This window comes from Erpetoichthys calabaricus, chromosome 3 (assembly GCF_900747795.2).
Source record: "Erpetoichthys calabaricus chromosome 3, fErpCal1.3, whole genome shotgun sequence".
Taxonomy (NCBI): Eukaryota; Metazoa; Chordata; class Cladistia; order Polypteriformes; family Polypteridae; genus Erpetoichthys; species Erpetoichthys calabaricus.
This window is the reverse complement of record NC_041396.2, coordinates 277303868-277318235: the sequence shown is the minus strand read 5'-3', so window position 1 is coordinate 277318235 and position 14368 is coordinate 277303868. Positions and strand designations below refer to the sequence as shown.

Below are 14368 nucleotides of genomic sequence, written 5' to 3'. Positions count from 1 at the left end.
TGCAGAGAGGAGAGCTAAGCTACGCATCAGTGATAAGAGTTAGCTGGAGCTATCAATTATATGCTTTCAGAAAATGTAATTAGATTACAGGAATTTCCTCTGCTAGTCTAGTTTGAGCAAGCAACACAGAAGCAAGGTCACGTACTGTTCTTGCTTGAGCTTTTCAGGCTGTTAACTGGCTACATTTCCTTCAGTTCTATGTTGGAGGGCCAGCCCTAGCCAAGACCACTCATAACAAGTGAAATCTGGTCTTAGTTGGCCATAGAGAGACCTGGCTACTTTTATACTGCATTTGCATAGTCCAAAGATCTCAAAGCCAATGGCCTATAGGGTTAGTCAGAGAAAAAGTATTCACTATAGGGGAAGCTCTCTTTAATAATGATGGCTCCACTATCACACTGGCAGAGTATGTACATAATGCTTGGCAGAATCCTTGTGCTGTGGCTGAGGATATTGTAATAAAGGACTTAAATTTTGCACTTGATAGTTTAAAACACACATACACATATATTTTTTTAATTTTATATTTTGTATATTTATTTTATTATATATCTATATTAAATATATACTGTATATATATCCATCCATCCATCCATCCATTTTCCAACCCGCTGAATCCAAACACAGGGTCACGGGGGTTTGCTGGAGCCAATCCCAGCCAACACAGGGCACAAGGCAGGAAACAATCCTGGGCAGGGTGCCAACCCACCGCAGGACACACACAAACACACCCACACACCAAGCACACACTAGGGCCAATTTAGAATCGCCAATCCACCTAACCTGCATGTCTTTGGACTGTGGGAGGAAACCGGAGCGCCCGGAGGAAACCCACGCAGACACGGGGAGAACATGCAAACTCCACGCAGGGAGGGCCCGGGAAGCGAACCCAGGTCCCCAGATCACCCAACTGCGAGGCAGCAGCGCTACCCACTGCGCCACCGTGCCGCCCCTGTATATATATATATATTCTATTTTTTAATTTTATATATATTAATTATAATATATAATTATTTATTAATTTATATATTTTAAATTATGTTTTGTATTTACAATGCATGTCATTTTCTGTTTTTTAAATCATTTTTACTGTATTTGTAGGTAGCATTGTGGCACAGTGGTTAGTGCTCAAGCATCCTGGGCTTTGTCTTTGCATGATCTTCTCATGTCTGCATGAATATTTCTTCCCACATCCCCTAAAGATGTGGAGGTTAGGTTATATGGGATTTATAAATTGAAGAGAGTGTGTGCTGTGATGGACTGGCATCCTGTCCAGGGCTACTTCCAGCCTTAAACCCAACAATGTTGGAACAGGCACCATTACCAGATTATACATTTGTTGAGAAGTTTTGAGATTGTTATTTCATGTTATACTTATTTAGTGATTAGCATATAGCTTGTTGCACTTATAAACAGAACTTTAATTTATAGATACAAGTTAAATTGGATCAGAATACAATATGTACATGTAATATGTATGTAGGTGAGCAGTGCCTATACTCAGTATGTGTCCAGTTTTTACATTAGGTAAGCATTTTGAAAACACCGTTACACAACTAAATCTATTTAAAATGTATGGAGTTAAGACACACATGAGTTATCAACAAGCAAACACTAACGTGTATCAAGTCTAACACCAAACTACATCGATTTGTAGCTCTCATGCTATCATTCATATTTTGTAATATCAATTCATACTTTGTAATAACTATCATGCGGCATACCACCACAAGTAGACAAGAGTGCCTCAAAGTAATAAGATAAAAGAATAGCTTATCTGAAATTATAAGGAATCAAACAGAGAAGAGAGTATAAAAGGAGAACTGATAAAAATGGGAGCAAATTAATTTTAATAGAATCAGGATCAAAACATTTGGTGTACAAGATTTGATTTACAATTACAAAAAGTCAGTATGAGCTTATGCAACTTTGTTACTGTGCAAACCATAAAGTGTTTGTATGGAGCACCCGTGCATGGGGGCACAGTGGTTAGCATTGCTGCTTCACACATACAAAGATTTGGGTTTGACGTCCCTCCCAGCCATGGTCTTTGTGGAGTATTCTCCCGATGCCAGCGTGAGTTATTCTCTGGATATCTCTGGATATTCTGGTTTTCTGCCACATCCCAAAAGGTTAGACTGATTGAAAAGTTAAAAGAGGAACAAGCCCTGAAGCCCCAAATTTTCTATTGATATGAAATCTATTTTGGGATTGCATTTTCAAATATCAGTGCAATATTGATCAAGTGTATCGAAGTAGGAATACTGGCCCAAAAATCTCAGGGTGATGCAAATTTGGTCCCACTCTTAGGTGCAGGAATAAAACATTTTATCAATTTTCCTAATTTAAGAAACTACTTCTAACTTCACCAGGATTTAATAGAACTTGTGAGCTGCAAGAAGATGGTGTTCAGGCAGAGATCGGCATGCACATGTCAGGAAAAGCAAAATGTTTTGCAAACATTGGACAATAATGAACTCATAAAAGATATCGATTAGACAGAGATGGAATAATATTCATAACAACAGTGTATGTCACTTAATCACTTTGTCTACGGAGAGAAGTCATGCATTATCAGTCAATATGAAAGTAATGTTATAATTTTGTGCCATGGGAAAATGCAGCTTTGCAATAAAGATGATTTGGGTATGTCATTACCAAACACTTCTCAAATTTTGCATCAAACTTTGAACGCCCTTACTATGTGTGAGATTATATACAGATTTATACATTTCCCCACCATTCCATGTGAAGCAAAGTTAAAGCAAGCTGCATTCATGCAAATCACTGGTTTTCCTGGAGTTGTTGGCATGATTGATGGCATGCACATAAAGATCATTGCCCCCAGTGTGGCTGAGTATGAATATGTGAATTGCAACAGATTTCACAATATCAACACAAAAAGTGGTCATTGATGCAAACTGTATTGTAATGGACAGCATATTACTTTAAATATAAGCGGATTTGGATGGCATGCAACTCTGGAAGATGATCGGGACTGCTAGAAGAATGAATGCAGCTTCAGAAAAAGAGCAAGAATAGCCATGGCTAACTGTTAATTTTACAAGGTGTTTCCTATGGCCATAAAAGTGGGAAGATGATTCTTCTAAATGTACAGCAATGGCTCATTTATTGTTAAATAAATGGGACTATTATCGGGCTTTACTCTTATTCGGAGTGCGAGTCTCAGTCTTTCCATCTCATTGCTTGTTACGGTATTAATTTTTGATGTTGTGAAGTGGCAACAATCATGTGCAGCTTAGTGAAATATTCCTCCTTTTTATGTTTGCCTTCTTCTTTTCATCCTGCTACTCTGAATATTATTATTATGATCTTTAAGGTGAAGCCTTAGCATTAGTATCATCATTAGTCAGTCATTCTTAAACATAAACTCCTAGTCTTTGCTTGAAGTGGGTGAAAGATGCTTCGTATCAACTTCTTATGTCCTATTCTGTGGTAAGATAAATTCATATCCTATTTAGACATTTAGTGAATTCCTAGGAGTAATTTTGAGATGCTTGATAAATACAGGCACAGGTTTGTCATTTGTGACACTTGAAACCAAAATTCAGAGAATGGTCACATCATACCAAAATCCATCCATCCATCCATTTTCCAACCCGCTGAATTCGAACACAGGGTCACGGGGGTCTGCTGGAGCCAATCCCAGCCAACACAGGGCACAAGGCAGGAAACAATCCTGGGCAGGGTGCCAACCCACCGCAGGACACACACAAACACACCCATACACCAAGCACACACTAGGGCCAATTTAGAATCACCAATCCACCTAACCTGCATGTCTTTGGACTGTGGGAGGAAACCGGAGCGCCCGGAGGAAACCCACGCAGACACGGGGAGAACATGCAAACTCCATGCAGGGAGGACCCGGGAAGCGAACCCAGGTCCCCAGATCACCCAACTGCGAGGCAGCAGCGCTACCCACTGCGCCACCGTGCCGCCCTCATACCAAAATGTTCATATTAAAAGTAAGACACTTTTGACAAGTAATGAAAAGAAAACTAAGAGTAAGTTATGAACAAACCCACAATAACATAAACTAAACCTTTAATATCTTGTAGGAAATGCCATTGCTGCCAGACTCCACCTGCCCTCTCAGGAAAACAGAATAATTTAACTCCTACGGTGTCCAGGTTCCCAATTCACTTAGCACTCTTGTACAGTAGCTGCTTGTGTTTCAGCATGCTGGACACAGTGAACATAATGTAAGAAACCATTGGAAAAAGAAGTCACCACTTAATCCATCAAGCAAATCAATAACTAAGTTACCCTATGATTTCAATGTCTCATCCAGATATTTCTTAAAAGTTGTCAGAGTTACCACTTCATTAACATGATATTGTTGTTTCTTTCTAATATTCATTAGCATTCCTCTAAAGAAATGCTTCCTTGGTTTCAACCTTAAATGTATGACCCTTTAAAAGAAAGTGAATTGAAAGTTGCATCACCCTAAGTAATATTTAGTATTAAGCCAAGCAAATAGATTTTCATTTTCTACTATTGTACAATCTAGAATTGTGGTTCTTCTACACTTCACCCTGATATGATACCTTCACTCTGTGAGACACTCAACAATTAAGATGGGGTAAGACGACAGTTAGTCTTTTATTCTGACATAAAAAAACAAGATATCGGCACAGTGGTAGTGTTGTTGCTTTGCAGTAAGGAGACTGTGGAAGATTGTGGGTTCGCTTCCCGGGTCCTCCCTGTGTGGAGAGCGCTTTGAGTAGTGAGAAAAGCGCTATATAAATGTAATTTATTATTATTATTAAGATTTGTTTACTAAAGCACTCCAGTGCCACAGACTATCCTAGAAGCATTACATGCAAGTCAGTGGCCAATCTTAGATGGTGTACCAGTCTATTGCAGGTCACACTTACTCATGGGATGCCACTGTAAAGTCAGGGATGTTAAGTCAATTCAACTTTACTTATACAGTAATCCCTCACTTATCGTGGGAGATAGGTTCCAAGGCCGACCGCGATAACTGAATTTCCACGAAGTAGAGACACCATATTTATTTAATTATTTAACGTGTATTTGGATGTTTTTAAACCCTCCCTGTATTGTTTACAACCCACCATTTACTCTATTAATAACAAGGACAACTGCTAAGCAATATGAAATCGGTAGATAAGTTTACACTTACTGTATAGCGAAGTACACGTAGCAACTTGTAGGCAGTCATGACGTCGTCGACCTTGTTGCAAAGATTCCTAAAGCAGATTCCATCCAGACTACTGCCTTATCACGTCCACTTGCAACTCGTTTTGCACCCTGCCTAAAGGACACTGCGGCTGTAGATCTTATATGCTTTTCCTCCTTTTTAAATAAAAAGAATCGTGGACTCATTTATGCTGTAATGGTGTCCTCCAGCGGCGTAGCTGTTCCCTTCCTTCAACATATCCAAAACTTTTACCTTTTCTGCAATCATTTGCATCTTCTGTGCAGTAGCACGTTAATGCTGCATGAGTGAGATGAGACTTCCTGGTTAATGCAACACTCCGTCGCTGAGCCAATCAGCAGCACACAGGAACTTAACTACGTGCTCTGATTGGGTAGCTTCTCAGCCATCCGCCAATAGCATCTCTTGTATGAAATCAACTGGGCAAACCAACTGAGGAAGCAAGTAAAAAGACCCATTGTCCGCAGAAACCCGCGAAGCAGTGAAAAATCAGCGTTATATATTTAGATATGCTTACATATAAAATCCGCGAAGTCGTGAATCCGCGAAGTAGCGAGGGATTACTGTAAAGCACTTTTAACACAACTACTGTTGATGAAAGTGCTGAACAAAATTAAAGTACACACAAACATAAATCTGCACACTTGCAAAGGCTAACAAGCAACTGAATAAAAATGAATTTTTAAATATGATTTAAAAACATCAACTCTTAATGTATATCTAATATTAAGGAGCAAACTATTTCAAGGGCTAGGACTCACTATCACATTGGAACAATCACTTTTGCACTTTAGTCATGATTGTGGCACAGTTAATAAAAGAACATTCAAAGATCCTGAGTAACCTAAAGGTGGAGTAAGGGCAAAAATGATCAATGATATATGAGGGAGCCAATAAATGAGGAGCTTTTCAAATAAACAACGACATTTTAATATCAATCTTATAAATAACTGGAAGCCAATGAAGAGGAGCCAACAAAAAAAAATGTTTTGCCTATTTCTGGAGCTAGTCAGAGGCCAAGCAGCAATGTTTTTCAGTAGATGCAACTGGGACAAAGACTAACGAGGGACTAGTGTTGGATTGGTAAGAAATACTTGACATAGGTATCAATACCAGCTTTTGGAACAGTAAAATGTTGCCGAAACAAATAACGGATAACTCCTTGCCTGTGGTCTCATAGCTCAGTCACACAATTGCGCTCTTCTCAGCTCCACCACACAAATGTGCAACTCCCTGCCTTGCTGCATCCCAAAAATCCATGCAAGGAGAAATGGGACCCACAGAGTCTCAAGCACATTTACATTTATATATACGCTCAAAGGTTAAATTAATTAGAAATTAACAAAATGCTAGTATTGTACTATTTAAAATAATTTTTTGGTACTTTTTCAGTACAGGTATATCTAGTGCTGGGCAGTATGACCAAAATTCTATATCACGGTATTTTTCAAACTTACGACCGGTTTCACGGTATTCGACTGTATTGTTTTCCCATGCATGAGTGGATGTTAACCACATTTTCCACTGCAATTACTGCAGTAGACTCGCTAAGAATAACCTATTCCACTGTCATGATCATTGTACATTGTACAAAAAAAAACATTTTAATGTGCACAAAAGTATTAATACAGGTTTGCATTGCCCCATAAAGTGATAGTTTTCAGGGGAGTGGCACTTATGAAGAGAAGGAATCACATTGCATGACAGATGCAGTCAAAATATAGAACCTTTTTATTGAACAAATTTTGCAAAAACTTAAACTAATTTTGACAACATATTTTCAACCATCCAAAGAGGCACTTAGACTTAGTAAAATATCCAAAAGTTGTATTGCACTGAACATGCCTTAGAAAAGGAATAAATAGTAAATATTTTTTGTAAAACAACTACACTTTCTGTTAATGTTAACAATTTCTGTCCACTGACACGTTAAAGTGACTTTTTAAACAACTTTACCATCATTAAACTGCATAATATTTAAACTAATAAATAATAAACAATAAAATAAATAATTGTATTATTACTGATAGTTGCACTATTACTTCAAGGCTTCAAGCCCAGGTGCATTACACAGTATTCACCAAATTAAAATAAAACAAAACAAGTGCAATCTTGGTGATGACATCTTTACCAACTGAACCATCATTTAGGCAAACTGCATTAATATGGACCTTGCTTCAAGCTAAGCTATATGCATAAATAATAAAACTGCAACTTGCATTGATAATGCTATTTGTGGTATAGCCCTACGGAATTATATTAGGGCCACAGAGAAGAAAAAAAAAAACAAACTATACGTCGAGATTAAAGTCGACATTTCCACTTTATTCTCAGTTTATAATTAAAGTAGAATGTCGTAAACTAAACTTCATCCTAAAATCATTGTTTAATTTACTAGATTTTCTCAAACCTCGTCATAAGTTAATGCAGCACATTAAATGCTTTGTGTTAAGTGTTCCCAGACCCAGTTGTTAATCACTACGCTTCTTAAACTGACTTCCTCCGCACTAAGGAGACAGCGGTCACCGCACAGAATACATTCACTGTATGATATTCCTGCTCTCTGAAAATTTAGAATGCTAAGATAAATACTTGATATCATTTTCATGATGAAATGCATTAAAGCAGGTATTAAACATGCATGGTAGTGTGGCAGTAGTGCTGCTCCCTCGCAGTAAGGGGTCCCCAGGTGTATGTTCAGTGTAGAGAACTTTATAGCAGGTGTGACGAGGCTCCAAAAAAACTGGATGTATGAATGGGTATCACACAGGTTTAACTTAAATACTGTGTAAATGTTGGGTTTGTGATCTGGTGGTCGGAGACACGAACACAGAATTCAATGGATGATCTTCTGAGCAGGCATTCTTTAATGCACACGTGCCGTCTCTGACGTACCAAAACCCCAATTCCTATCCTTCCTTTTTCTTTCTCCACATAACCAATCACCACACGATAAATGTCTTTGTGAAATTAAAACTAGTTATAAACTTAGCCCACAGAGTGTTCAGAACTTTAAAAATATCTTCGTTATACATGTTTAATTATGCCATCCATTCAGGGTTGTGCCCATCCCTGAATGAGTCGCCAGCACATCGCAGGATGAATACAAGCAAAACATACACTAGCAGGGTCAATATAGCATAACAAAATCCCACATCCTACATGACTTTGAAAGGAAACTGAAGCACGCTGAGTAAACCCACCAGAAAAACATGCAAATTCAAAGAAGGGTACACCCGAGACACCTTGCTGAGAGGCAGCAGTGCAACCTCCACGCCGCCGTGCCCCCACATGATTAATACATGATATCATTTTCATGGTGAAATGCATTAAAGCAAGTATTTATCTTAGCATTCTAAATGTTCAGAGAGCAGGAATATCATGAAGTGAATGTATTCTGTGCGGCGATCGCTGCCAGTGCCTCCTCTAAGTGCAGAGGAAGTCAGTTTAAGAAGCTCGGGGAACACTTAACACAAAGCATTTAATGTGCTATATAACTTATGACGGGGTTTGAGAAAATCTAGTAAATTAAATATTCATTTTACGATGAAGTTTAGTTTACAATGTTCTACTTTAATGACAAAGTACGAGAATAAAGTCAACATGTCGACTTTATTCTCGTCATAAGAGTCGAGATTAAAGTGGAAATGTCGAGTATAAAGTCAACATGTCATCACACTATTACACAGTACATTACACTGTATTGAAAACAAATAAAACAAGTACATCTTGGCTTGCAGTATTATCCAGTAGTATAGAAACAATATTTACACATTTGACCTTTTAAAACCAAAGCATCTCCAGGCAACGGACATGACTCCTTTTTTTCGGCAAAAGTTCTTGTGTCATCATGTTCAACTTTATCGTCAGCTACAGCTTCAGTTTCGGAATGTTCTCTGTCCATTTTCACCACGCAATACCTACACTACCACATCTATTTAGTGGTGTAGCAGTGAAAAAGAGCCCCCGTGCAACTCCTCTGTTTAGCGGTCCCCACTTGAACAGTTTCCCACTGTGCCACGTTCCGAACGTCGTTTAGGCAATTTAAACCGGTATTGCGGTATAAGAAAAATCCATATCATAACAAAAATAAAAAACGGTTTTCGGTATGAACCGGTATACCGCCCAGCACTACAAATGTTATTTTATATTAGTGATGCCTGGCCAGGACGCCCCTTCACCACATCTGCCAGGGAGACAAGGATGGGAAGCCCAGTATATCCCCCTGGATGCTAGATGGCAGCCTCCCTGGGTTGTAGCGGTGCCTCAGACTCCCCCAGGGCTTCATGTTGATTGGAGTTCTGTAAAGCTCTGTGGGGTTCCGCAGGCGCCGCCAGGTGGTGCTACAACAGGAGCGGCTGGCCCCTTTTGGGCACTGGTTTCACCTTACCCGGAATTGAAGCCGGATGTCGCTAATCAACCACCTGGAGCACTTCCGGGTGCCTGATAAAAGGGAGCCAGCGACCACCACTCAGCGGCCAGAGTCGGGTGGAAAGAGGATGAGGTTGCCTGGGTGGAGTGGTGGTGCCTGAAGAAGGGTTTTTGGTTTGTTTGTGTTGTACTGAAGTGCTTTTGGGACTGTGTCGTGCCTGTTGGGTTCACGGGGAAGTCGTGCCCCACAGGTGAAGAAAAATAAAAAGTCTTTGAACTTTTACACGTGCCTCAGTGTGAATCTGTGCCGGGTCGGGCGCGTATATAGCGCCTTATTCACAATATTGTACCTTTCTATAGTACATTACATCTCAAGATGTTTTAAACATGTTCAGTGCAATAGTTTAGTTGTCTAAATACAGTATATAATTTACAAATGCAGCCCAGACAGGTTACGACTGCATCAGAAACCTTCTGGTTGCAAATAGATCATAACACCTGTGTGGCACAGATTTCTGTTAGCAGCAAAAGGACAAGGAAAATGACCAAACCTAGATGGGATGCCAAGAACTCTCACAACCAAACTGTTAAGCATTTATTAATTATCGGAGTCTGTTGTAAACCTAAAGCTGCATGTTTTTAAATACTGGACCCGATACTGTCAAGTTTCTGTTTTTCCTGGAAGGATGGTGTTCCAGGACATCCATACACATTACACCAAACAGCTTAAACATTACCTCTGACGTCATAAAGGATATAAACACAGGCACACAATTTTACCTATTGTAAATGATGACAAACTTTTTCCTTCAAAGATTTTCTGTGTGTTTTTATGAATGACAAATAAAAACTGTTTCTTCCCTTAGAGTAAGAGATTTTGTCTACCTATTAGTGCAGTCCTTGCTTCATGAGGTCAGAAACGAACTTTAAATTTGACTGGTCTGTGACCAGGATGGCAATTATTCTGCCTGGTTTGCCTGTCACTGACATGCAGTACAGCACACCGTCCAACTGTTTACCTCCTGGGCAATACATTCCTGACCAGGCAGCTTTTGCAGAATATTCTGCCAAAAAAACAAAAACAAACAACAATCTGTGCTTTGCATAAACCCACATCAGTAACAATTCCAGACTTATAACAATGACTGAAACCTTTAAAAGAGAGCACAGCAGTGCTCTTAATGGTCCATTCCCTAGCTGTCTCATCTCTTGAACTCTTTCTCCTTCAGGCTTCTCCTTTTGTAATGTGCTGTGCTGGAGACCTACTCTCAATGATTCCTGAGTTTCTCTCAGGCAAAGGAGAATGTTAATAGAATTCTATTGAATGCTAAGTTTCAAAAATGAAGTGTGTGAGTAAAAAGAAAGGAAGAAAACCTGGGCTAAAGTCTTTTAAGCATCTCAAAGCCTTTAGTCTAGCAGGTTGAAGGTAAACTGTCCTGGAATGACAACTTTGATATGGTTCCTGGAACAACATAAATCCTATGCTCTTTGATACAACTATTTTAAAATGTGAATAGAATCTAGAAACCCAGTCAACATGGGGAGAACATGCATTGTTCTCTCTATAACAATCCTAGATCAAGTACTTAACATCCATTTGACTAAACCCAATTAATTTCAGGAACACTGATCCTATCCCAGAAGCACTCTAAATAAAACACAGATGTAAACTTCACATGTACTGTACATCTTTGGAAATTTAGAGGAAGGCCGAAATCCCTGGCTTACACTGACTTACGTGTGGGTAGCATATACAAACTCCCAAAAAAATAACCTGACCAGTGTTTGAACTTTGTAGTTGTGATATACAATTACTGCGTAAAACACATGTTCCCTGTAGGACACACTGTCAACATTGACCAAAACTCTTCTGAACCTTATTGGCCAATTCTGAACCAAAATAAGATCAATCTATCTAATATTATAAGAATAGGATAATAAGGAGCAAAGTACAAAAAGAGAAGAAAAATAAACATAAGTGTCCAAATAGCCTACCTATAACACATGGTGGTAACTTACTCCCATTCACACACCTTTACACACTCTGGTCTCTCTTCCTCAGACCAACTGAACCCTTGCCAATCACTCACTTCCTCACTCCAATTTCAAATATAGACTGGGTAGAAGACCCCATCAAATGCACAGCAGCGGAATTACTACAGATCAACACAAACGACCTGCATGGTCTCCACTTTCTTCCTCAGACCTGATGAAAGAAAAGCAGTCCACTTTGAAGGTGTACCAGGCACAAAATCCATAGAAGCCTTTCTTCACAATAAGGAGACAGTGTTTTATAAATGGTCTAAGAAATTAAAAAATGATCTGACAATTGTTAAGCAGGAATAAGGTGCAGGACACCCATCCACGCCCACTACCAAAGACAAGCAAGTCTGTAACAAACCAATGAGGATTTTGTCCCCTGGTACACCTTTAGCCCATAAAATCCAGATCACTGCTTGCTGTTCTTCACTGGTACAAACAACAAGGGAAACTGACTGTTCAAGGTCAAAACTTTAACATTGTGACCACAAGAAAATAGCAACAGGTTTCCATATGTGCACGGGAAAAGCTGAACAGCCAACCCAAACAACATGTTCACATAAGTGTATATAATTATTGGTTTACTTCATATATCTACTTCCAGATATTGTGGGGCTCCCTTCACAAACAAGAATACATTCACCCTGTGTGGTAATGGTTCAAGTATCCTGATACAGTCACACAAGTGCCCTTTGCCAGTGCATCTGCTAGGAGGTTCTATTGCCTGACTCCTGTTCTGCATCATGTGAAAATGTCTGTAATCCTATATGACCAGTTGTCCTCTCCACACCGTGTACAACAACCCCTAAGGGCATTAACAGTTAGGATGATTATGCTTCAAAGTGTTTATTCTTGTATTTTCTAAATAAATTATCTTAAAATGATTTTAACATAAATCCTATTCGGGATAGAGGGGAAACACAGCCTATATATACTTCTTGCCAATATTACACCTTAAAACACCTTATTACACCTTACACTGCTGGTAATAGAGTGAAAACTGGTGATTTTTGTAGTATAATATTTGGCAAACACTAAAAATGCATATCCAGCTTTGAATTGTAAAGAGTTGGAAGTTACTCTGATAACTGAGGGCACCAAAAGATAGAGGAGCTAACCCATCAAAAAGCAAATTTACACATATACTCAACGACTTTAAGTGACATCATCCTGTCTGAATACTATGTCTCCTCAGTGTGGGAGGATAGAGAATCTGTTGAAAAAACCCTTAGAAACATGAGGAAATCCGTATTATTGTTTCTGATCTGTTAGCACTGTATTTCTGCACCAAATGGAGACAGTTGATACTTTTTGCTACCACTATTCACATACAGGACTGCAACACAATATTAGAATAGATCCCCACACTCAACTATTTCAAATCGTTGTGTATATACAAAAGGTGGAAATAGCCTAATTATGTTAATTTTTGAACAGTGAGCAGGAAAATTAAAAATCAAGACCAGTATGACGAATTGAATCAGCAGTCACCTTGATATTTTTAAACAATGCAACGCATAACTTAAAAACACAGCTGTGCACAATTATGTTAGTTTATAACACTGAACATGTTTATCTCGTTTTATGCAAGGCATTGAGGTGCTCTGTGGCTGAATAATGAAACTGAAATCCGCATATAATTAATAATACACTATTGTGTATTCTGCACATCTGTAACAAATTGACTTTGTAGCTGAACTTGAACAGTTCCTTCCAAGCTTGGACACATGCCTCATGTTTTGTAAATCGCGTCTAACAAAAGAAGCAAAGTTAGCAGGAATCCTTCCTGAATTAGGCATCAATCCATTGCAGTGCAGTCTTACTCGGAACGCATGTTGAGTTCCACACAATGAAAAGTCTCCACCTTCGGCAAAGGCGAGAAAGCACCTCACACACGGGGAGAACATTTGAACTCTGTACAGAGCTTATTTCAACGGGACACTACGTCGCGTGAGTAAATAAGTTATCTGTTTCATTAACTTTACATTTAATACCTAAGAAAGAAAGAAAGCTCTCGATACCGTTAATATATATAACCTTTTATGTGCTTTCCCTGGCAGCAGTATCATTTTCCTTGTTATTGCGTCTTGTAAGAAATCAAGAATGAAACGAACTAAACCCACAACGTACCTCTCCTCCAATCTGATGAAACCTTGCCGACATGAGAATGCCTTTTCCTCGTTTCTTGTGCAGAAGGGCAGCTGCTCAATTAACTTCCAGATACACGGTTTGGTTGATAACTTACAAAAGTAAAAAATTCTGTTTCTCGTCGTGCTGCTTGTTATTTGAGACTTTTTGGTCTTGTATTCGGTCACCCTTACCAGTCACCATGTCCCAGCTACTGAGCTCTCTCGAAAGACAGCAGTACAACATGTCAGCATGGAAGTTCAGTTGACCTTCCAAATTATTGCCATGCTGGGGGCGGAGAAATAAGTAGAGGGAGGTACTACGTCAAGGCTGGTAAGGCAGCTCCCGAAATGTAGTGGCCTGCGAAACCTTTTTTTTTCAGAGGAACGACTGCACTTAAAAGTAATAGACAGCATGCACAAGACTTTCGCACAGGCTAAAACCCACCAGCCCATGGTCCAGGGGGCTACTGGAACCCCGTAATCAAGATGTATGAAAATATATACGTTTTTGTTTTTCAAAGAAATATTCTTGTCAAAGCAGCCTTCTTTATTGTGAGTCGCGTTGAATAAAGGCGACAGACGAATCTTCTTCTTTCGGTTGCTCCCGTAAATCTTTATCTCC

At 39.2% G+C, this 14368-nt stretch overlaps 1 protein-coding gene across 1 annotated transcript in view; it reads right to left on the bottom strand.

Moving 5' to 3' along the window:
- The window catches only part of LOC114648998 (solute carrier family 2, facilitated glucose transporter member 4-like), a 109656-nt gene extending 95629 nt beyond the window's left edge, over positions 1-14027 (bottom strand). Inside the window, exon 1 of the mRNA XM_028798389.2 lies at positions 13748-14027. Coding sequence (XP_028654222.2) covers positions 13748-13780 — 33 coding nt within the window. The 5' untranslated portion in view covers positions 13781-14027. The remainder of the gene's footprint in view (positions 1-13747) is intronic.
- Between the last annotated feature and the right edge of the window lie 341 nt (positions 14028-14368).